The sequence below is a fragment of the Bacillus rossius genome, chromosome 8 (assembly GCF_032445375.1).
Source record: "Bacillus rossius redtenbacheri isolate Brsri chromosome 8, Brsri_v3, whole genome shotgun sequence".
Classification (NCBI taxonomy): Eukaryota; Metazoa; Arthropoda; class Insecta; order Phasmatodea; family Bacillidae; genus Bacillus; species Bacillus rossius.
In genome coordinates, this window is record NC_086336.1 from 53,873,470 (window position 1) to 53,897,809 (window position 24,340).

The 24,340-nt window shown below is 41.8% G+C and overlaps 1 protein-coding gene across 1 annotated transcript in view; it reads left to right on the forward strand.

The window, feature by feature from the left end:
- The window catches only part of LOC134534957 (E3 ubiquitin-protein ligase lubel), a 90,754-nt gene that overhangs the window by 56,332 nt on the left and 10,082 nt on the right, over window positions 1–24,340 (forward strand). The window contains 12 exon segments of the mRNA XM_063373711.1: window positions 191–363; window positions 365–1,271; window positions 1,501–1,898; window positions 7,778–7,981; window positions 9,488–9,787; window positions 10,535–10,699; window positions 12,190–12,453; window positions 13,911–14,169; window positions 16,195–18,575; window positions 20,528–20,725; window positions 21,595–21,867; window positions 23,610–23,699. Of these exon segments, the coding sequence (XP_063229781.1) occupies window positions 191–363; window positions 365–1,271; window positions 1,501–1,898; window positions 7,778–7,981; window positions 9,488–9,787; window positions 10,535–10,699; window positions 12,190–12,453; window positions 13,911–14,169; window positions 16,195–18,575; window positions 20,528–20,725; window positions 21,595–21,867; window positions 23,610–23,699 (5,612 nt within the window).

Sequence of the window (24,340 nt, forward strand, 5' to 3'; positions counted from 1 at the left end):
AAAAAAAGTATAAATAAAAGTGAATATGAATTGAGATTTAGGGTAGTTACGTATTCTGTGAACTAGGCAATGCTAGACATAATAACACTGCAAATTAAAGGATTATTCGTGTTTGTAACACTGCAGTAGAAATGTATTTTTTTTTCTTCTGTGAACCAGAATCATTGAATGTGACTGTGATTGTTCCCAGGCGCAGTCCATGGCGCAACTGAACTGCCCCAGCTGCAACCACGGCATGGTGTGGGTCCCCGGCAGCCAGTGGGACTTCGGCTACCCCCACGGCCGCACGGCCAGCAACCTCAGCATCAACGTCCCTCCCTCCCCGCACGGCTACCCCACCCCCGAGGGGGGGACCTTCGTGCCCATGAGCACGTGGCACGGCCCTCCGCCGGGCGTGTACCCCCAGTGGGGGTTCCCCCCCGGCATGAGCGCCTCGCACTCGAACCTGGCCCAGCGCCGGGCCGCGTCGCCGGCGCACAGCGTCAAGTCCGCGCAGCCGCGGTGCAGGGGGGCCGTGTCCCCGCCACGCAGCGTCAAGTCCAGCCAGCCCCTGCGCAGGAGGGGCAGCTCCCCGGCGCACAGCTCCCACGCCGCCCAAGGCCAGCAGCGGGCACCGGCCTCTCCCGCCCGCAAGTCCTCCTACCCTCTGCGCAACAGCCTGCCCAGGAGGATGCCCTCCTCGGTCAGGAGAACACTGACGGACAGCTCCGACGAGGAGGTGTTCCCCAGGGACGATGAGGACATGGACGCCAGCGACGCGGGGAACGAGGAGATGTCGGACGACTGCCGAGAAGTGGGGGCGGAGGAAGAGAGCCCGCCGCCCCCGCAGCTGATCGTCCCCAGCCACCAGTGGGAGTGCGAGCACTGCACGTTCGTGAACCGCGCGGGGGTCAGAGTCTGCGCCGTGTGCTGCAAGACGCCCTCCGACCTGTCGCACGCGCCCAGAAGGCCGTCCGCGGGGTCGAGGAGCGAGCAGGCCCGGGACGCGAGCGCGCAGAGCCTCCGCAGACCCTCTAGGAGCGGCAGGAGCGAGGCCACCTCGAAGCAGAGGCGGTCCGGCGAAGCAGGAGCCAAGCGACATCACCACCGCAGCAGCGACGACAGCTACCGGGAGCAGAGCGACGGCCCCTACGACGAGAGCTCGATCGTGGGCAAGTTCAACAAGCAGCTCAGGATATCGCAGAGAACTGAGAAGCCACCTGAGGAAGGCCCATATGAAAGTATGCGAATCAATTCGTCTGGCTCAGAAATGTCAAACGCTAATAAAAAAGGTAGGCCTTTCAGAAAAATATCATTTTGGCCTGGGACTAAATTTTATAAACAGCATTAGAGCTGTAACAATTTAAGTACCGTGTATAATTTTTGTGTGTCAAAGTATTTTTTGTTATTAATAAGAGTATTTTTACTTTTGGAAAATATACTAAAATACTAAATGTTTTTATAGAAGTTTATAGAAATTATAAAACGTGTTTGCGTAACATTAAAATGACCATTTTGTAGGACAAAACAGAGATGGAGCGAACCAGCTAGAGAAGGCGCAAAACGAGACTTTTCCAAGAGAGAAAAAAGGGTTTTCAGAGACCAAGCCAACGCCCACTTCTTCTTCCGATGTCCATTCCCAGACTTCTTTCTACAGCCCCTCCTCTGCGCTGTCGGGCAGCGGCGAGGCGCAAAACAGCACGCCGCTCGCGCGCAAAGTGGCGAAAGTTTCTACCGCGGTGGGACCGTCGCCCCCCAGGGAAATAGTCGCCCCCGGCAGTTCCGAGCCCGTCTCGGCCGCACGCAAGACCTCCGTTTCGACAGGGACCCAGTCGCCCGGCGATGGGGCGCAGCAGCCTAGAAAGAAAATGGTAACATCCACTGGCACGTCCCCTCCACCTCAGAGTGCATCGACACAGGTGAGAGCTGCGCAGAACGACAATTCTGTCGCGCTTTGTGTGTTGTTAACACAGCCATGTAACACCAGCGGCCGCGTACAACAGGTACGGTAATAAACACTGCTGTTAGTGCGATGTACAATAAAAGACCTGTGCAAATATGTATCAAGATTTATTTTTAGTTCAAATCAAATTTGGTTACAAATGTAAAATATTCTCAAATACAAAAATCTTTTAAAAATAGAAGGGAAAAATTTTTTTCTCTGGCATATTTTTTGATAATGTTTAAATTCTTAAATATAGGTTTAAAATAAGTACGTATGTTTTTGAATTTTCAGTGTTTGATTTTGCAGTGCCTTATTTTGAATGTATCCAAAAATTTCAGGATTACAGTTTATCTCCTAGAGAAAATAAGCAATTCCGCTTATCACTATGACCATGTTAAAATAAACTTGGTAGCTATATTTGGCCCAATAATGCGAAGGAATATCAATAAGTAATGGACATATTAATTTTTAGATAGGAAAATAATTAGTAAAAATGAAATTTTTATTAAAAAGTGAACTAGAGGGCGCTACCGACTGGGTGCAAAGCAAGACTGCGTGATCCCACGTACCGATAGCGTTTGTCAGGGTCACCGGTAAAATTACATTGGTGATTACATCGTCAACTGTGGTGGAGCAGCGAGCTGTGATTGGATTTCTTTTTGCAAAAAGGAAAGAAAGTTTGAGAGATCCTTTCGGAGATGGTGGAAGTTTACGGGAAAGACTGTATCGACAGTGCCAATTCGTGAAAAAGTGCAGGGACACGGTTAGAAAGTTTTGGAGCACCCACCGTACAGCTCAGACCTAGCGCCCTCTGATTTCCATGTTTGTACCCCATGAAGTAGTTCCTTGGTGGTAAGAAGTTTGACTCTTGACAATGAACTCAAACGTGCGACTGACGGGATTCCGTGAGACGGGGATTTTCAAACTCATCCATCATTGGGGAAAATGCCTTAACATGCATGCAAGTTATGTGTAAAAGTAATAAAATTAATTTCTCTTTATTTTTGTTAATTATATGCATTACTTATTGATACACTTTCATATATTGAAACTGGCATGTATAAATTGGTATTGTACAACAATATCTCTCAATGCCAATTATGAAACTTACATGAAATTATTTATGAAACAGCTTAACTATGCTTCACATAAAAAAGTATATTTATACTTTTGAAGTATAAGTATTTGAAATTGAAAGTGAATAATAAATTATTTGTTTTAAATATTTGCACAGGCCTTTCAATAATACTTCACTAAATCGTAGAAAGCTCTAGCAAAATAAGTATTTAGCTGTAATATTTTACATTGATGGCAATAATATGAACACAGTCGTTAGCAAAAAAAAAAGAAGAAGAAGAATTTTCAAGAAGTTTAGTCGCAAGTGGCAAAATGTCAAAAGTTTTCAATCCAGGTCCCGATATACAAAAGAACCAACGGGGTATTTTCCCAGACTCCATTTCTTGAGGGGCAGGAGAATTTTATGTGCAAAAAAAAAATAGAACAAAAAAATTTGAGGGACAGGAAAATAAGATTTTCAACCTATGGTAATGATTTGATTTTCAAAAATAAATTTCAAGAAGAAATGTTGGTTTATACTAACTATTACAAAGCGTTTAAAAATATTAGGCCTTAAATCTCGTTTAACAGTATACAGTATACTATAACTCATGTTTTATTTTGGTAATTATAACAGCCACATAACCATTTATTGAATTTAAATAAGAAAAAGAGACAAATAGCCAATGTCTTTGGAAAACCTTAGTATTTAGTTGCATAATGTGCTGTTTAGAAACTGATAATAAATAAGCTTGAACTTGTAAAATCTGTTGATGGGTTGAACTTCAAAAAGAAGGGCGGCAGCTAAATATCATCTACCCAGAGTGCTAGTTGTCTGGGTTTATTCTGTCAAAAATCATTATAATCATCGTCATCATTAACTGCTTCCAGCCTGTGGCTGGGTCAGCAAATTTAAAATGCCTCCCATCTTTCTCTGTTCCTCCACCATTCCTCATCCTTCAGATTATTCCCATCTCCTCCTTGGTCTTCCTTGGGGTCTCCTTCCTGTGAACTTCAATTCCATCATTTTCCTAGGCAGACTCTCTTTTCCCATTCTCGGCACGTGTCCATAACAGCTCATTCTTGCTTTTTTAACTATCTCATTCAAGTCTTGTACTCGTGATTTTGTCCCGCCTCGTAACTGCCAAAATAATACTCATAAACTTCATATTTGTTGATCTGATCTTCCCGGCATATCTCTTGTCTACAGTCCAAGTCTCATGCGTCATGCTCCATATGTGAGTATGGGCACAGTAGGTGTTGTTTGCATTTTAATGGCACCTCCATCTTCCATACCAAATCTCTCGCACACCTGCAGAATGCATTCCCTCGTCGTCCTCGCCTTACGATTTCCTCCCAGATTTTGCCCCCTCCCTCCACTTCACTTCCTAGCTTTGGGTGGAGGAGACCTTGTAAGAGGGTATTGAGCCCCCAGCAGAAGAAATGATACTGGAAAATCAGGATTGTGGGAGGGGTAGCGGCTGCCGCCATTACTGGCGTGAGGCTGAAGATGAATGACATCGGCAAGGATCACGTTCAGTTAGTAGCAGGCATGCACGAGGCGTCTTTAATGGCTGCTACACTGCTTGCACCACAGGCTCACCTGCCGGCCTGGTGTAGGACGCGATAGGCCTAGTAAATCGGTGACCGAAATTTTAACTCTACTTGAGAAAAAAAAGTGAAATGGCGAATGGAGGTCATTATGCTACATGTACTTAAATAAAAAGTGATTAAACTTGAAGAATTTTCGAATGGCTTAAATTTTTACAAAATATATGTATATCAGCCGCTGTATCCTGATCTCAAAAATATTTTTTTTAACATGTTTTAATGTTTTGTTACACTAAATATCAATTACGAACCTATCCATTAGTATTATACTCATGCTAGTACATGTTTTGTCCCACCTTAGCTTCGAAGCATGCATTTTCACCACACACTTTGAAAACCCTTTTTCTTTTTACTTATTTTTTTACTTTGATGTGTAATTATTGTTATTAATACAAAAATAGTTCCCAGCAAACACTGAAGTAATGGTGGTATGAAAGTTGTGCTCACTATCCACATACAAGTCTCCTGAGTATCAACTAACATACATATAATGACATATTGAGTATAGTATGCATTAAGGTACATGAGACAATGAAACATTGTTAATGCAATGGTAATGCTCGGTTAAAGAAATATCGCAAAGGAGCTTATGGTACACCTGAAATAATTTTAACGTAAAAATTGATTAAACTCATGATTGTAAATCAGCCAAAACTGCAGTGTCTAAAAATAATTTTTTCCAATGTTTGTGAGAAAATATGATTCTTTAAGTATAAAATATTTTATTTTAGAGTATGCTGGTTTAGTTAAAATGATCTCCAAGTAATAATACATTCAAACTCAACAAAAAACAGAACCAGTAATTAGCTTTGTATTTGGCTCGTGAGCCAGCTCATACAGTATACAATTTTTACTTTTCCCAAGAAAACAAGACATTTACAATAATTAATTCGTATTCGTTTTAGGCATGAACTACCTAACTAATCATATCCCATCACACAGGCATGCTCAGAAGTAAGGGAAAGTGACTTCAGAACATTATCCCGGCAAATAAAAGTTCAATAAACTATAACCAATTTAATTGTCTGTCACAGAGAAACAAGGCACTGTATCGCTGAAAAAAAAAAAAAACTTAATTTGAATACATGCTTTAAAACAGTAAAATTGAGCCCCTGAAACTCCCAAATGGTGCAGAACAGCATTCTGAGTAAACTAAGCAGCTTAGATGTATGTAAATAAACTTAAGTGAAATGTAAAGAATTGCATCACTTCAGGAAAATGAATGGCACGATTAAGATTTTGGTGACTTATTTTTAAATTATTTTTAGCTTATTCAACACTAGCTGCAGTACCCAGCGTTGCCCAGGCTGAACACAGGGTGAAGGGGAACTGTTTAGAGATCAGATGTAGTTAGTAATCGCCTTCTTAATTTGAATGTCAAGTGTGCAAAATAATTTATATCACTTCAGATCCCGACAGACGTTGTTCTGCCAGTTTATAGGTATTTACCTGGTCTGTATGTAATCTAGACTCTATAAAGCAATATAGAAAATAAAACTGAAAAATAAGGGATTACTAATATTGAAAAGATTCCATTATCTAGCTAATGCTCGGCATGCATTGCAATGCCTCATTCAGTTTTGTATTGTAATATGTTTGAAGTAGTTACACATATACAAATAATCTATCCATGTCTCTAAATATATATTTATCTCTATCTACATCTATAGTCCTATATATCTATGTATCTCTCTATCTGTATTTATCTCTTTATATCTACATATATACCTCACACTATCTCTATGTATTCTATATGAGGGTACTTATTGCTTCGTTGTTAATATCACACGGGTGTTTTTTACTTGTATGGGAAAATTAAGAATGATAAGGCATCTAGTGCGTGGCAACAATGTTAATAGGCAATAGGAAATAAACTTCTAGCGCCTGCGGCATTGTCAACACACACTTTGTACGTGTACTGCATGTTGCATCTAACCCCCTCCAACGCATTTCATTCTAAATTGGACTTTTAGTAAGTATCCCTAATGTTATTGATAATATAATATAGCCTATAGCCTTCCTCGATAAACTATCCAACACTGAAAGAGTTTTTCAAATCGGACCAGTGGTTCCTGAGATTAGCGCTTTCAAACAAACAAACAAACAAACAAACTAACTAACTAACTAACTCTTTAGCTTTATAATATTAGTATAGATTGTAGGGTTGAATAAATAATGAACCTTAGTATGTGTGTGACTAAATGAACCATGCAAGGCAAGAAGCTAAGTGGACATCTGTCTCCATGCTAACTGACACGTTAGGTGTCCAAACTTGCATCGGTGCGGGTTTGTACATAAGTCACACTTACTTAACCTGGGGTGTGTACTTTTACAGCGCTATTACATTTTGAAGGGGAGCCTTTCCGGACAGAGTGGGGCGTAAGGAATAGCCCCTTGCCCTTCACCATAAAATTTTAAAAATAACCCCTCTCAAACAGCATTTTTTTGAAGCCAATCCGGAACTCAAAATTTGACAATGTTTTTGTTGATTCATCGTAATAAATTCTGATATTACTTCGTGATAAGTTATCTCTGGGTTAGTTTTATAGATTCTTACAATAAAATTCCTGTATATGTCAGTAAATAAAACCTTTTAAATTTTTTCTAATACGTAATCATAAATTGAAATAGGTATTGGCCAGCACTTTAAACTATGCACTAATAGTTGCTTTGCTTCTGGCTTGTAGCCGCATCGAAGGCGAAGATATCACCGATGTTTTGCTTGATGTTGCAGTCACCATCAGTAGGTAACTGCGCCCTGATGATGGCAACTGCAACGTCAACCGGAATGTCGGTGACATCTTCGACCTTGACGCTGCTACAAACCAGAAGCCAAGCAACTAGAGACAGTGGCCGCGAAAGCCTGCGATCTTTATCACACGCTAAAATTTAATTTTCCTTTAAAAATTAATGACCATATATTTAACAGAAAAAAAAAAAAGGAAAATAGAAATTAAATACGTCGGCACAAGGTCTGAATAGTCGGGGGCCCGATTTGCCCAGCCCAGGAGCCGCCTCTGCATTGGTGGCAGAAATTTAGAAACTGCGCTTTGCTTAGCTCAAAAATCCACCGAATCAGTGTTTGCTGGGCTCTTGCACTGTAACTCAGGCTGACTGCTTTTTCGACGTGGCGGTCTAACCTTCTTCGGCACTGCAGCAATGCATGTAATCTTTCTGGCCTGACAGACCTACGGAGTAGCTCGCGCCCCGGCCGGCGAGGAGAGCGGGACGACGGACGGTAGGTACCAAAGCGCTGCGGCCGGCAGGCTCAAGAGGTCCTCCTCGCTGCACATCGGGACTCAGACCCGGGACGACGACCCGTGGGCCCCGTCGCGCCCCGGCCGCCTGTACCGGTCGCAGAGCAGACACTCCCTGACGAGCGACTCGCAGGTACGTCGACAAACAAGCACCCGCACCACGCCGGCAAACCCCAGCTTGTTGCCTCACGCGCAAGCCCGACCTCTTTTAACACCGCAGTACATCTCTTGAACTGTGGGCCATTTCAACCGCATGGGGACAAGATTATATGGCGAATTTCGATAAAATCGAAATAACACAGAATAGCATGTCAAGAAACCGCATAACACCCAAATGCAGGGGCGCAACAACAGGGGGGGGGGGGGGGCAAGGGTTTCCCCCCCCCCCCCCCTCTGAAATCTTGAAGTGGGGGCAAACGGGGGCAAAGAAAGTGCTGCGTAATAAATTTTTAGATAATAAAACTGCTTAAATAGCACCATTTCCCACCATGAAATACAAATTTTCCCGGGGGAGGACCCCCCCACCCTACAGTTCAATAGGAGGGATCGATGATTCTTTATAAAAAGGTATATTGCCCCCCCTTTGGAAATTTAGTTGTTGCGCCCCTGCCCAAATGAAAGATAATACACCACAGAGCACCGAAATGCAAAATATCATGGAACTAAGTAGCATTTAACCAAAAATTAATTCAAATCTCATAAAAAATAAGTAATCTTTCAATTTTTGAAATATGTTTTATTGTGCATCACTTATGGAATCACTTTGAAACCACACATGTTAGCTAATTTATTTTTATTGGTCTGAATACATCTGTTTTTTATACCATTTTATTTCAAATTATTATATCATAAAAAATGTAGCAAATACATTTTACCACTATTTTGGGTGGAATAGTATTACCAAACCGTTTTTATAAAAAATAAAAACAACACAGAATTTTTCTGTTTTAAAAACAAAAAAATTAACTAAGTATAATACCATAAAATCTTGTCACTTTTATCATAATCAGACAGAGGGCAAAAATAATTTAACTTTAAAATTCAGGCATAGCTTTCAATTAAAGGCTTTCCTTATTAAATTTAGAAAACAAATGTAATGCTGTACAAATACAGTAAATCCCTATTAAGAAATTTCTCAATGTTGTTACTTTTATTACCGGCCCACTCTAATTTACTTTTTAATTTTTTAAGGGGAACTTTGTAATTCAATAATTTAGCTCATTTTAATATTTGGATATTTTATCAGTCATACAAATTATAATTTTTTTTAAGTAGGTACATAAAACTGTTAACAGAGTTTTTGCTTGAATTGGTTTCGTGTGAAACTAACATTAATTTAAAATTGTTGTTAGGAAGGGAGAGCCACATGCCTATTGTGCCCTAGGGGCATATACGGAGGGGGAAAGATAGGGAGGGGGTAATTTACCCCGCACCCCATCTAAGGAAGAATTTGACAGCAAAGAGCAGGCAAAGAGGATCTATCACCCTCTCTTCCAATTCAGAAATGAAATCCTGCCTACTCTCCTGCTTGTGCCACCACCTTAAGAACGCCCTTGGTCACAGAATGTCGTGAAACTGCATCCGTGGTAACTTCGTCGAGCCACACAACCGTGTGTCCTTGGACGGGGATCTTTTTCAGAGCGTTTCCCTGTCCCACGCGCAGTCCCGCGACTCGAGCCCACGCCGGTCCTTCGACAGCCGCTACATCGACGACGAGGTGATGGCGTACACCGAGAGGAACTTGGGGCCGTACCCTGCGGGGGCCGACCGGCGTAGAGAGAGTTTCCACGACACGAGGTCGCGCTCCGTCTCGGGCGCCCCGCGGAAGAGCCTGCCGGCGTCCGACTTCTCCCGGAGCCAACTGGACCTGCGCATCGCCAACATCGTGGATCCAAACAGAGCCCTCCCGAGCCACGCCGGGGTTGATAACTATCAGAGGGTGTGAGATAGTAATCACATGATAATTTCGAAAACCCAAATTCAGTACCAGACATAAGCAACAGAAAACTACCGGATTTCTTAATACATACATATTAAATTTCTTTTCTCTATATATAACTAATTAATTTATCAACAACTCTCAACTAATCGTTTAGAGAATAGTAATACAAGGTATACTTACTGTCTAATATCTGTACTTTATTCTCAAAGTAAAAGTGGTTGTTGAAGCAGTTTGCACGTTACGGTTAGTAATAGGGGTAATAACGCATAAAGTTTGCAATGATATACTGTGGCATATTTCAAAGGTTAACTACGTGTACCAGTTTCAATTGTCTTGGATTTAAAAAAAAAAAGCTTACGTCTGGTCTGATTCATGTCAGTGTTCAATGATTTGCTTACACCTCATTATTTAACATTTTTTACTCAACTTTTTTTTTTTGAGTTGGGATACTTCGACTGATGTTAGCTCTAAGTAATTTTATTGTTTCTTTAAAGTTGTTTTTTTTTTAATGTATACAAATGTAAATTAAAAATAAACCTTTGGTTTTGAGTTACTAACGCTCATGGTAAAATTAGGTTGAAGTTCGCCGGATAGGGATATATTTTTTTTTTTTTAGAAGAAGTCGCTGAAGTGTTTGAGAATGACAGGTGTGTTTGACGGGGGGGCGCGCACGGGGCCTGACGGGTTGTGTCGGCGGGCGCGTGTGTGTGGTCCGGGTGAGCGAGCTGTGATGTCGTGCGGCAGCAGGCGGAGGGGAGCGGCCGCGCCAGCCGGGCCAGCTCGCAGCCCCCGGACGGCCGGCCGGAGCCCCTGGGGCCGGGGTACCTGTCCAACCTAGAGGACCTGGTGCAGCAGCAGCGAGCCGAGGCCATGAAGTCCCAGGGGCTGGAGCTCGTCAAGCTGCTGAGGGTGAGCAGCTACTCCCCTATTCCGACTGCCTGGTCACACGCACAGTGTTTCAGAAATCTTGTTCCTTCACCACCAACTACGGCCCACGAACGCAAGGAGAACGACGTGGGCACGGTTTCGGCGAAGGAGCCCCGCGAGTAGAAAAACCTCCAGCGAGCAATGATTAGGAGGTGAATTGCGATAAAAGATAAAACCGAATTGTGACAGACTCTGACTGACTCCATGGCCACCCTCTGTCATCCAAGGGCCAAGGGTGCTGAGTATACAAAAAAAAAAAAACTTCCCAAGATTAAAATAAATCTTTTAACAACATGATAAAGAAAGAGGGGAGGGCAGTAGCCTGGGTCGCAATAAATAAACCGCATTGAATGAGCCTCCTTCCGTGACCAAATTCTTGATAGAGGAAAAGAGCAGATGGCCGTCACGTTGGGCATCTCCTAGCTTTAAGTACAGTTTTCCGCAAGCCTTTCAACACCTGACCATGTGACTCTTCATTGGGGCTGTCCCGATGCCTGTCTCTGGTATCGGACATCGGCCAATGTTCAGCTCTCTACCGACACGAAGGTGTAGGCACAGGTGTCACAGGTATCAGAAAAATATGTTCTCAACTTTGATTTTCTCTTTAATTCTTTCTATTTTTATTTGTCATTGGTTTATTGATGTTTTTTTTATTTATTTTTTATAAAATACATTTTTAAAGGCAAGCCCTAGAAATTATTAACTCTGGCTCTGTTTGACTATAATAAATAAGTAATGCACAATTTTCAATAAACTTCCTTTGTATTTTGATTTAGAAAAAAAAATATTATGTTCTTGAACATGTAAAAAAAAAAAGTGTTCAATATTTATTTATATGGTGCGGCCAGTAATTGTAATTGTTGATTGTTGTATCAGGTATTGGTGGTGGTGTCAGGGAATTGGTGGTAGTTATTGGCAGAGGTATTGGGGTATGGATGGTGGTATGGAGATACTGGTAGTGGTATCAGGGTATCGGTAGTGGTCTCGTGGTATCAGTAGTAAATCAGGGTATCGGTAGTGGTATCGGGAATTGGTATAGGGAACAGGCCTGCTCTCTATGGAACGCCATCTGGCCCGAGAGACTCGTCGCGAAGGGAGGTATCGGGAATCGGTGTAGGGAAAGGAGGTATCGGAACAGGCCTGCTCTCTACGGAACGCCAGCTGGCCCGAGAGACTCGTCGCGAAGGGATGTATCGGGAATCGGTGTAGGGAAAGGAGGTATCGGAACAGGCCTGCTCTCTACCGAACGCCAGCTGGCCCGAGAGATTCGTCGCGAAGGGATGTATCGGGAATCGGTGTAGGGAAAGGAGGTATCGGAACAGACCTGCTCTCTACGGAACGCCGTCTGGCCCGAGAGACTCGTCGCGAAGGGAGGTATCGGGAATCGGTATGGGGAAAGGAGGTATCGGAACAGGATGGAACGCCGCCTGGCCCGAGAGACTCGTCGCGAAGGGAGGGGCCGTGCTTGGCAGGAGGCGGAGCAGGAGAACTTCAGCCCGGAGGAGCTGCAGGTGGCCATGAGCCACTGCGGCGACCAGGGCCCCGTGCAGTGGCTGCGAGGCAACTGGCGCAACATGATCGACACCGTCGTCACCCTCGCCACCAACTACGGCCATGAGCGCAAGGAGAACAACGTGGGCACGGTGTCGGCGAAGGAGGCCCGCGACGCCCTCCGCCAGCACAAGGGCAACGTCTGGGCCTCCGTCACCGAGTGCGTCGAGCAGCGGCAGAAGAAGGTACGCGCGCTCTCACGCGCTCACTCTGATCGACAGTGGCGTTCAAACAACAATAATCCATACAACAGGAATAATATATAAGCTAAGAAGCACTGAACACAAGACGAAAATTGTCCCTCGCTCACTTGATCAAAATTACCTTAAATTCAATCAAAATTCACATGTATAGTAACAAGAATAATATATAATTCATTTGAATATGATTTAGATATTATATAAACTTTGTGATTTAATTTTGTAATAGTCTGGTTATACAAAACTCATTGCAGAGTGACAAAATTATGGTCCCTTCAGGTTTGTAATATTGCAGTTTGACACTAAACTTAAAATGCCGGCAGCACGGTAGTGCTACCTGGCTGTCCGGGGAAACAGCCGTAAACCCACCTGAGCGGCTTGATTGGTGTCAGATTACTAAGGACACGAGGATATTGTGAACCGCGATAGAAACTGAAATAACACCGAAAAGTCATTACACCACATAACACCAAAATGCACGTTAATAGCACCAAAATTCATTTAACCAAAACTTAACCCACATCACAAAAAAAAAAATCTTTTGATGCTTGAAATTCCAGAAATTACATTATTTCTGTACAAATTTTTACTTGAGTGCATGGGTCAGAAAAATTGAATTGAATTGGTTTGATTGTGCATCTCTTATTTAATCACTTTAAAAAAAACAAATGTGAGCTGATTTATTTTTTATTGTTTTGAATGTATCAGTTTAAGACAATCTGTTTAGTCATAAATAAAAAACAGCATGTTAGCATTACACTATTTTGGTGGAATAAGTAATACAAAACAGAATTTGTAAAGATATAACATATAAACAATGAAATTGAACTAAAAATGAAACCATAAAATCTTATATGTATGGCTTGCAGAATGTGCTGAACCGTAGAATTCCAGATTTAAGGGGCTTGCCTCGTCAGGGGTGTATGTGTGTTAGTGAGGCGGGATGATAAGCACGACGCTCGCTGGTGCTTCCAGCGCGGTATAGCCTCTAAGCGCAAGGCTCTGAACTGACGCGCATTCGTTTCATCGTCACAGGATAACTGTGAAATTTGAGTGGTGACCGTAACATTATATGGCGGAGAAATGAAGATAAAGGTGTTATGCAAGCCCCTTAAGTGCTTTCAAGAATCTGTACTGATTGTTTTATGCCTAAAAATTACTCTGAAAACACACGTTTTAGGCATTTTAACGCTTCTAAAAATACAGTTTAAAAACTTAATCCGAAATTAAAAGTACTTTTCTGCCCTCAGCGAACTCTTAAATGCTATTCGTAAATAGGCCCCACTCGGATATCTTGAGTAGTTTTGAAATCGCGTTGTTTTTCCTGAAGCTCTGCACACCGTATGTGTGCCCAGGTAGGCGGGCCCCTTAAGACGTTTTTACTGTATCATGGAACTGCCTCTGTGTGAGGGGTTCTTTTCTGCTACGGCACTTGGTTTCAGTACGCGGAGCTGTTCTCCCGCGGGAACTTCACGCGCGAGGACATAGTGACGGTGCTGACAGCCAACCACGGCAACCTCGAGGCCGCTTACCTGGAGCTGAGCAAAACCCAGCTGAAGCCGTTCCTCATGCGCATCTGGGGGCCGCCCGCGGGCACCGACAACGAGAGCGGCAATGTCGAGACAGGACCCCTTGACGCGCCGTACGCTGGGGACGCTGGGGATGCTGGGGCTGCCTCCAAGCCGCACCTCACTGACGAGGGTACGAGATTCCTCCGGAAAATACTCATCTCCCAGAAGAGTAGGGGTCAGGGCTTTCATGTTCCATAGAAACGATATTAAGATAGAGCAGAGTTCCCCTAACCCAAAATTCCGGCTAATTCAAAAGAGATTAGAATGAAAATAAATATTAAAGAATTAAGTATTCTGTATTTAAAAAAAATATTTTTGAACTCTTGAACTAATTATTAAAATTTAAGTGGTTTCATGGTTGTGAAAATACGACGTGAGTCCAACCAAATGCTTACATATGTTGCATTACAACAATTATTTGACTAATCCAAAAAACACGGAATCCGCAAAAGTCTAAGCTATAATTAGTTTGCTTTAGCAGATTCCATTTGTATTTAAAAATGTTACCAAAATGTCAAAAAAACATTACTTCCGTGAGTTACACTGGTGAACAGGAGCAGCTCCAAACGCCCCAGGGCCCTGTACTAGTCATTGTTTTTTGCTTGTTTGTCTAGTTGTCTGTGAAAAATATAGACATAAATGGGAAACTGAAATATTAAGTTGTTATTCGCATGTAGTTAAAAATGCTTGTCAAACCCTTTTGACTTAAATTGAATTTTCATGATTTCACATTAGAAAAACTTTCAAAAGATTTTATTGCATCGTATAAGGATGCGATTTCACAGGAATTTGATACTTTACTTTTATCAAACTAACCAGAGTATAATTTATTGGGAAAGAATATAAAAATTTCTTAAGCTACCTAAATTAGCAAAACCATAGTGAAAATTTAAGTTCCTGGTTGGCTTAAAAACAGTGTTTTAAAGAGTTTATTTTCAAAACTTTTCAGGGAAATGCCTCTCAAAGCGCTTTTTTTCTCTAGGGACTATTTCATACTTTCTATACCTCCCTGATAAGGCCCTTCTCAACAATATTTGGGCACCATAAATTCTTGGCCCACCATTACTATTCAAGCTATTAATAACTATATGACTATGAGATCTCAGTAAATTTTATGGTTGCGTAAGAAGCTTACTGAAAATAACAGTGACCAGTAATGTGTAAAAATCTGGTACCAGTAGATAACAATATTTTCTCTAGCATGGAAAAGACGGTTATTTTGAAAAGATTCTTTTATGGTTTAAAACACAACCACATAGGTCTATATTGATATAATGGGCACTGCATTGCAAAAATTAATAACTGCAGAACTTTGGCCAGAATATTATCAGTAAATTTTGTGTGGTGAAAATTTTTTTTTTTTTTTTTTTTTTTTGTAAATCATTTTATACCATTACTGTATATTGCTAAACACCATTCCATGAACAATCAAACATCTATTTTCAGATGATAGTTGAAACAAATAATTCTGGTGGAGGGTCAAATTGGCCATTCAATTACGCAGTACCACCAAAAATTCCATTAAAAATCTGAATAAAATAATAATTATTTTAGTTCATAAATGAATATTGTTAAAACTCTTAATTAAATAAAACCTTGAACATGATAAGAAAAAATTAAAAATGTTCTAAAAATATGATGCGTCAAAAATAAGACCACCTTGAAAATAAAGTGACCATGAAAATAGGATGATTGAACATAATATGACCTACAACATAGGACTACCACCAACATAGGTTGACCTCGAATGTAGGACAATCTTGAAAATAAGGGTGACCTCAAGCATGGTATAACCTCAAAGATAGGGCTACCTCAAACATAAGATGTTCTCAAACATAAGAAACCTCAAATACTAGATGACCTTGAACATATGACAACTATGAACATACGAGGACTTCAAATATAACACAACCTTGAATAAAAATTATACCTGAGCATATTAAATACAACTAATTGACTGAATTTATGAGTTATTTCAATTATCATTATTTACAATTTTGATTTCAAATACTGTACCTAAATTTCAGGCATTTCATTTCTGAGCAAAATATCAGGTTACATTCAATTCTGCTCATCTATTAGCAGGTGATAACAAATTATTTAATTAAAATGTATTACCAACACAGAGTTCTTGAACTTCACCTTGGTTTTGCAGATGACAGTGTGTCTGTAACCGACTTTGTGGACGCTCGCTCGGAAGTGGACGAACTGACGGACGAGAGCAAAGCGGTGAGTCCGGTGTCCGATCCCCCGTCTGCCGTGGACTCGGACGAGGCAGCGGCGGCCGGTCCAGCCGGGGCCCCTTGCGCCCAGCAGGAGCGCCAGGAGGCACAGGTATGTGAGGGTGAGGGCGCGTCCGGGGACATTCCGCGGGACGCAGACGCCTCGCGGGCGGGAGCTTCGCTGCCCGACACGGCTCTCAGCATGCTGCTCAAGATTCTGAACATCGTCCAAGCGAATGAGGCAGACGTTAACATTCCCAAACTCGAGGGCCAGCAGGCAGCAATACTGTCCTCTCTCAGCACCCTAGCCACCAGGCAGATGGACATGATTTCTGTGGCCGAATCTAAACTTCTGAAACCAACTACGGAAACACGGACAGCCCAAGGAAAAGGAGACACAGAATCTAAGATCAAAGAGGACACACCAGACGAAAGATCAGATAATGAAGATCTGGTCCGACGAGACACATCCGAGGAGGAGTTACAAAGTCCATCGGGCACAGGTTCTGACGATGATGAAGAATATTCTTCAGAGAATGCAGAGGCATCTAATGACAACTTGAAGAACACTGAAACAAAATCCGGTGCTGATATGACTAAAGAAACTGACATGAAAATGGCATTAGTTGATTCGAGTGATGAACAAGCAAAAAAGAATAAATCTGAAATATTATCAACCTCTGACGAAGAAATAATATGTGACCAAGAGAAAAAAAATAGTCCACTAACTCAGAAGAAGCAGTTTGAAAAAACACAGGAAAATGAGACAGAATCCGATTCACAAGAGTCTGAGGATAGTCCATCAGCTGAGGATCTTGTCTGTCACACCAGAACAGACACTAGTGTGAAAAATGAAGAAGCTGAAGATGATGCAGAAGAAGATGGTGATGAAGATGAGTATGAAACCGAAGAGGAAATCACTGATGATGATTGGGACGAGTCTTGCTGCAGTTCACCATCACATGAAAATAGTAGTGAACACAAGAAAGAATCTACGACACATGAAAACTCTAGAAAAACTGACATTCCACACACACGCACGTCAGGTACAGCACATGAATTTTCAGGTGTTGGTAAGACAGCAATAAAGACTCCACTGCCAAAAGTTCTTGATAATTTTAAAAAAATTAGTAAACAGACAGATAAAGCAAAAAACACAAAATTATCCTATGAGAATGCAAAAGATGACAATAAGTCTGTAATTCAAAATGATTCTAAGATTCCTTTGCCACAACTACGGGTAGTTCTTAAGAGTCCAAATTCCCAAACAGCTCAAAATTCTAATAAAATGAGAACTGATCAACTAAAGAAAGTTGTTGATAAACCAAACAAGGTGGAGATTAGCAAACCTGAAGGAAAGGTGTTAAGTAAACAAGACGTAAAGATGGTCAGTACGACACCATCAAAAAAGTCCCCTCCTGCTGTAACTAAAAACACGGTGCCCAAGATTGAAACAAAAATACCCAAAATTCCCCTACGGAAAACCACAACTCCTGTTAAATCAAACGACAGTAGATTAAGTGCAGCCACGAAAGCACAACAGCAACAACAGCCTGTCCCGTCAGCGAATGCGAAGTCCACAAACATACTCTCTGCAAGCAAAGATCAAACAAACATTACAGTGGTGAAGAAGGTTTCTGCTGAAACATCAAAAAGTCATCTCCAGAAAAAGAATGAAGCTCCAAAACCCAAAACTCTGATTCCGGTCACACACAGCAAACAACCTTCAGCAAAAGAAATTGTGAGCAAGCCTGGAAACAACTCATTAACAGAACACAACAAAGAAACAAAGGGAAAGAAAAATATTACTGCCGCTGCAACAACCACGCCACACCCAGAACACGTCCAACCTGTCAAAACAAGCGAGATTGTTCTGAGTGAAGATGTGAAGAAAGCTGAAGAGTCTTCAGACGTGAGCTTGCCCAATTCCCCAAAGCATAATGCAAGGAATAATGCCCAGCCTGAAAAACAAACTGAAGTATGCGATTCTTTGGATGAGGACATGTCAAATTCCCCAGAGCATAATGCAAGTAATAATGCCCAGCCTGAAAAACAGACTGAAGTATGTGACTCTTTAGATGAGGGCACGTCAAATTCCCCAGAGCAGAATGCAAGGAATGGAGACCAAACTGAAAAACCGATTGGGGGAAGCGACTCTTCAGACGTGAGCTCGCAAAATTCTCCACATGAGAATTCAAAGAACGGTCAGATGGAAAAAGTTAGTGAAGACATAGAAGAACCCACACAAAATGTATCTGTACAAGATGATGAAATCCTGAGAAATTCAGAGAAAGTTGACGAGATGAAGTCCGAGGTAAGACTGTGTGAAAACACCTTATTTACACATTAATTTCAAGGGACCAGTGTAAAAGTATTGCAAAATGCAGAACAATTCAATTTTACAGTCCATTAGGATTTAATAGGTTCTTGGAAAATTGGTTTAAAATTCAGGAATAAGGATTCCTGGCTTTCTCGGCCATTATCAAAAGTTGCATGGCCACTGGTTTCTAGCCACATCAATGACATAGATTTCACCGACGTTTCGGTTGACTTTGTAGTTACCATCTTCAGTGTAGCAGTTACCTACTAAGGTTCTTGGAAATTCTCCCACCTTTAAATACTCTCATCTTTGAGGACAGTGTTTCCTGACTGACCCACAGCTGTAGCCAATCAGGAAACACTCCCCTCACAGGCGAGACTATTTAAAGCAGGAGAATTTCCAAGAACCTCAGAAGGTAACTGCTACCCTGAAGATGGTGACTGAAAGGTCAACTGAAACGTAGGCTAAATCTTTGCCTTCGCCGCAGCTATAACCCAGAAAACAAGCAACTTTAAAATGTAGGAAAGTGTAAATAAGGAGTTTTAATGTAGTATTTAATGTAGCAAATAGCTAAATTATTTTATAAAATGTGGAAAGGAAAAAGATTTGAATGAATTGTTTGCCTATTTTCTGCCATGTTCAGAAGTGTTTGCATGTACCATTCTTTATTATACAGGAGACTTTTATCTTTTGGCTGGAATTAAAATAAACTCATTTATAAATTTTTCAAGTTACCAGTAGCTATTAACAAACATCCCATGTACTACCTATACTGATGGTATATTAGTTCATATTTTTGCCGTGAGCAAACAACTGAAACGCACTATGTTTTGTAATATGGCTATATAGATAGACTTTTTAAATATTTTTTTCACTTGCAGATCAGAGCTAAAGGGAAAGAAGAAATAAAATTTCTAAATTGAGGGTAGTTTTTCTAAGTCTGAAAGAACAGAAATATTCTTATAAACCACATATATGCCACCTGGCCGTACCGTTGTCACGTGGCCACAGACGGGCCGTGATGAACTTCAGTTCTAACAAGAATATACCTTCAGCATATTCTAGGCCTTGTGAATATTAGGTTTTTGATGTGAAGCAAATATCAAATCAAATGTTTAAAATATTCGTGAAGTCGATTCGAATTGAGCCCTATATAAAACATACTTCAATAAAATTATAACATAACCATGCATGATAATATTGAGAATTCATAAAAGCAAACGGAGCGACCTCCGTCGATTTTTTTAAGTAACTAACTTGATTCAAGGAAAAACATGTCCAACAGAAAAAAAAATAAATATTTCCATGAGCAAATTTGAAGCTTCTAATTTTATATAAAGCTTTGCAGCAAATGCAAAGCTTCACATCAGACGTGTAGCTTCGCATCACAACCGAAGCTTCAAAATAAAAACGAACATCAAATTTCCCGGCAAAGTGAAATTGAATATTAAAAAAAAGAGCTTCGTTTGATTTGCCTAGTCGAAGCTTCACACACGGCTAGCACGTGCTTCGTAACGCTCGTTCCGCTCAGATATCTTGAGCAGTTCTCAAAAAGAAAGCGTACGTGTCAGCGTCAGTGGCGTAGCCAGGATTTGTGTAATGGGGGGGTGTTAAGAAGCATGCCCCCACCCCGTAATAAAGCGGTGGGTCCGGGGGTTCGCCCCCGGGAAAATTTTGGATCTTAAGGTGTAAAATAGTGCTATTTTAACAGTTTTCGGTACTTAAATTTAAATATTGTAATGGTAAAAATTTTATTAATTTTTAATATGAAATTTGTTTGAGTGATGAATAAGAAATTAATTAAAGATTTGGTGCTAAGGGGAAGGGGGTTTGAATCCCTAAACCCTCCCCCCCCCCCTGGCTACGCCCCTGGTCAGCGTGCGTCCAGGTGGGCTGAGGGGAGCTCTCAACTCTCAGCTCGGCTTCTTCTCCTTGTTTCTCGGCAGCGGCTGGTGCGGCGGTTCCTGGCGGAGGGCCGGGTGGCCTCCTACGAGCAGGCCGAGCTGGCCGTGAAGCTGCTCGGCCTGCAGTTCTCCCAGGAGGACGCGCTGAGCGCGGCGCGAGAGTGCGGCACGCTGGACTCGGCCGTCGCCTACCTGCGGCAGGAGTGCGAGCTCTGCGCCGAGAAGTACCCCATGAAACAGGTGCTCGCATCCTTCCTTCCCTCCCTCCGCACCCGGGGTCCCCGCCGAAACCAAGGGCAGGCCCCCACCTCCCCATTCATCACTTGATGCACGACTCTCCAAACCCCGCAGTTCAAATGTCACAGCGGCCGGAACTGCAAAAAATGTGTTCTACATGCGTCGCGTAACTCGTAAAAGTTCCCCGTGAATTGTTTTAGCAATAAGACTTGTAATTTTTGTACTCTATCAGGGGGATGAACCTAGAATTGCAAAAAAAAATTTCGGAACTCAACTGGACCCTGGGTACTCTGCCCCCGACGGGGCGGGTTCTCACACTTACTTAAGCCAGGTCCTACGAGTTTTCTCTCTTCTCGCTGTCCCGCCTAACATATTTATTTACCCTGTCTCATCTGTCTTATCTAGAAAGATAACATAATGTGATACACATTATTATTAAAAATACATTAAAAAAAAAAAACATAATTAACATGTCGGAATGACTAAAAAAAAAAAAATGTTTTCCTGCACAATGTATTCACAATTCATCATATATTCTTTGTCCCTACTTAATAAGTATTAATTCAATTTATGTACAGCTCTCAGATAAGTTTCAAAAATGATATCTGACCGTCAAAAAAGAGTAAAGTTGGTCACCGCCGGTCTAGAGGTGTGTTTGATAGGGTTTTGTGTCGCAGAGTTACGCATGGATGCTTAGGGTACTGGGACCTCCAAGGTTATGCATAATTGGGCTCCGAAACCACACGAGGGCTAAATCTTGAGCTCGTGAATCAGAATCACGCTGTGCCATGAACCCTGACCCTCGTCACGCCGTCACGGCTTCAGCCTCGGAGGAGGAGTCTGCAGCGGCTCGCTCTCCTGCCCTGGCGCAGATGGTGTCGATGCTGACGTGCGTCCACCGGTGCTGCAAGGACTGCACCAGGAACTACTTCACGGTCCAGATCACGGACCGCAGCATCAAGGACGCTGTGTGCCCCTTCTGCAAGCAGCCGGAGCTGGAGGACGACGACGAGGCGCTGGAGTACTTCAGCAACCTGGACATCCTGCTGAAGAACATCCTGGAGCCGCCGGTGCACGAGCTGTTCCAGAGGAAGCTGCGCGACCGGACGCTCATGCAGGACCCCAACTTCAAGTGGTGTGTGAAGGTACGTCGTGCAAGACGGCGGCTGAAAATACATATAACCACGTAATAATGTTCGCAGGCTCTCACGGCCGTTGTCCGAAGCAGCTGCTTGGCTTCTGGGTTGTATCCGTGTCCTCGGCGAATGATTCGCCGACGTTTCGGTCGACATTGCAGTTGCCATCATCAGGGAGCAGTTGCTGTTGCTGTGGACTTAAATAATTAGCGGATGCAACATTTGCAAGCAGCTATAGTTCGATTGGAAACGAGTTCACGACAGTAACCGACGCCCACTCACCGCCATGTTGATCATCAGACTGTCCCTCTTCCTGTGCGCAGGTGCACCAACCTACTGCCTGGCCACTCCAGAGTGACCAACCACAGTGCCCTGCAGGGCGGGAAGTTTAAAATGTTCAAAGTCTGTACGCTACATTAAACATGCTCAAACTATATACGTACACGGAAAGTCGGAACACGTTTCCTTGGCAAATAATTCACCGATGTTTTCCCCAAGGACACGGCTACAACCCAGAAGCCGAGCTACGTATTTTTCCCAAAAATTGGTTATCTTTTTGTTTTTCCCCAACACCAACATAGATTAACATAATTTAGGATAGTTCGATGTACGTACTATGATAATAATAACGTCTACATATGCTGTGGTCTATATGTGTTCAGTTTTTATCCTAATTATTAAACATTTTACAACTTTTAAAATTTTACTTTACCATTTCATTACAGTATGATGTAAAAATTTTTTTTAAAGTTAAAAAGTAAGTATATAACTGTTTTGCTATTTTGCGTTATTGTGAACTTGAGAAATTTCACAACAAATGAGCAGAATATTTTTAAAAAATACTTTCCCAAGAAACTAATTTCCCTAGTATATGTCATAAAAAAAAAAAGACAGCTGCAGGTAGGTGGGCATTTCGACTTCTCGTTTCGTCCACGCCAAGGCCGCAACAGACGGAACGTACATCACATGTCTGAGAAAATTCAAGTATGAATATACATACAATTACCTTAAGGAACCATTCCAGAACCTGAATCATTCTAAATGAAGGCCCGACGTTTCAACCACTGCGACATCTCACTCCTACAACAATAGAGCTTTCCTGAGTAACAGCAACAAAAACACTTCTGCTATATAATAAAAAACATTCTAGGTTAATGGTCGTCACATCATCATCCATTAATGGCTCCGGAGGCCAGGTGAGTGAGTCGAGGCTACCCTCAATCTCCCCACTGTGATTCTTCCATCTCTCCCACTCTGGCTTAAGACCTTTCCCCCATTCCTACAAGGTTTTCCTTGAGGCCACCTTTCCATTCTCCCTTTCATCTTTTTATTTCCATAGCCACACTATAGATATTTTTTTTTGTTAAACTAGCCAAGTGCTCCACTCCGGCTCTTGTCTATAGTTGTACCAACCTCATTTTCCCATTTAAAAGTCAAAGTTAATTTTCTTCACTCAAACTTCATGTTTTTTGCCTGTATTTTTTTTTTTCATGTTGTCTGCTATAAAACATTTTTAATTTTAATACATTACTCATCACATGTAGGTAATGCAAGGCTTTGACCTAAAGTTTACAAAATTAAATTTAATTTATTTCGAATTAAACATTTTAGTATAGGTATCAAAATATTAAATAAATATAATTATACAACTGAATATTTAAAATTCAATTGAAAATTCATTATTTCATTAAAACTGAATAGTTAGCTGAGTATAACACATTCTAATTTCAGTTCGTCTGATATTTTTCCAGTGCTCATCAGGTTTCATTGCAAATCCTCGTCAGAAGAGGTTAATCTGCCCTGACTGCAGGTCTGTCACCTGCGCTTCATGTCGCAAACCTGTAAGTAACTTCACTTACTCACCGTCATCCACTCAGTTACAGAAAACTAAGGTGCTAAGGTGTGTGTCTGATAATATTCAATTATAAAAAATGTTCACCTCAAAATGTATACCACTAATGACAATGATATTTTAGACAGTTTTCTTTTTAAATGTTACTGGTTTCTTCTAAATTCATCTTAAACTTTGTGCTTAGAAAGAAGTGTGTATTTTTCACAGATGGATTGGTTAGGTGAATGATACTAGCTTGGCAAGTGCTGAAACAGCCTTGTGCATGAATTCATCATACACCTGGAAGTTGAAATTTATGGTGTCAGGGCGGCGACAAAGGAAACTCAACAGCTAAACGCAAGCAGTGAATAGAAGGCACGCCAGTGGTGTGAAGGTGCACCTGCCTGTGTATTTTGAAAGTCTGTGCCCCTAGTTCCAGCTGGTTTTTGAATTTCTGCTCACATAAGGTTTGTTTTACTTGCCGTCTCTTTTGATCCCCGAGAGTTGTAAGAGTATGGAGAAAAAGAACCTAGGTCAGAAAGAGTTGGTAACACTCATACAGGCGAAGAGAACAACTTGAGGTTTATTTATTTATTTTCACCTGGCACAAAACCAGACATCCTAAAAAATACAATTGTGAATTAAGATTCG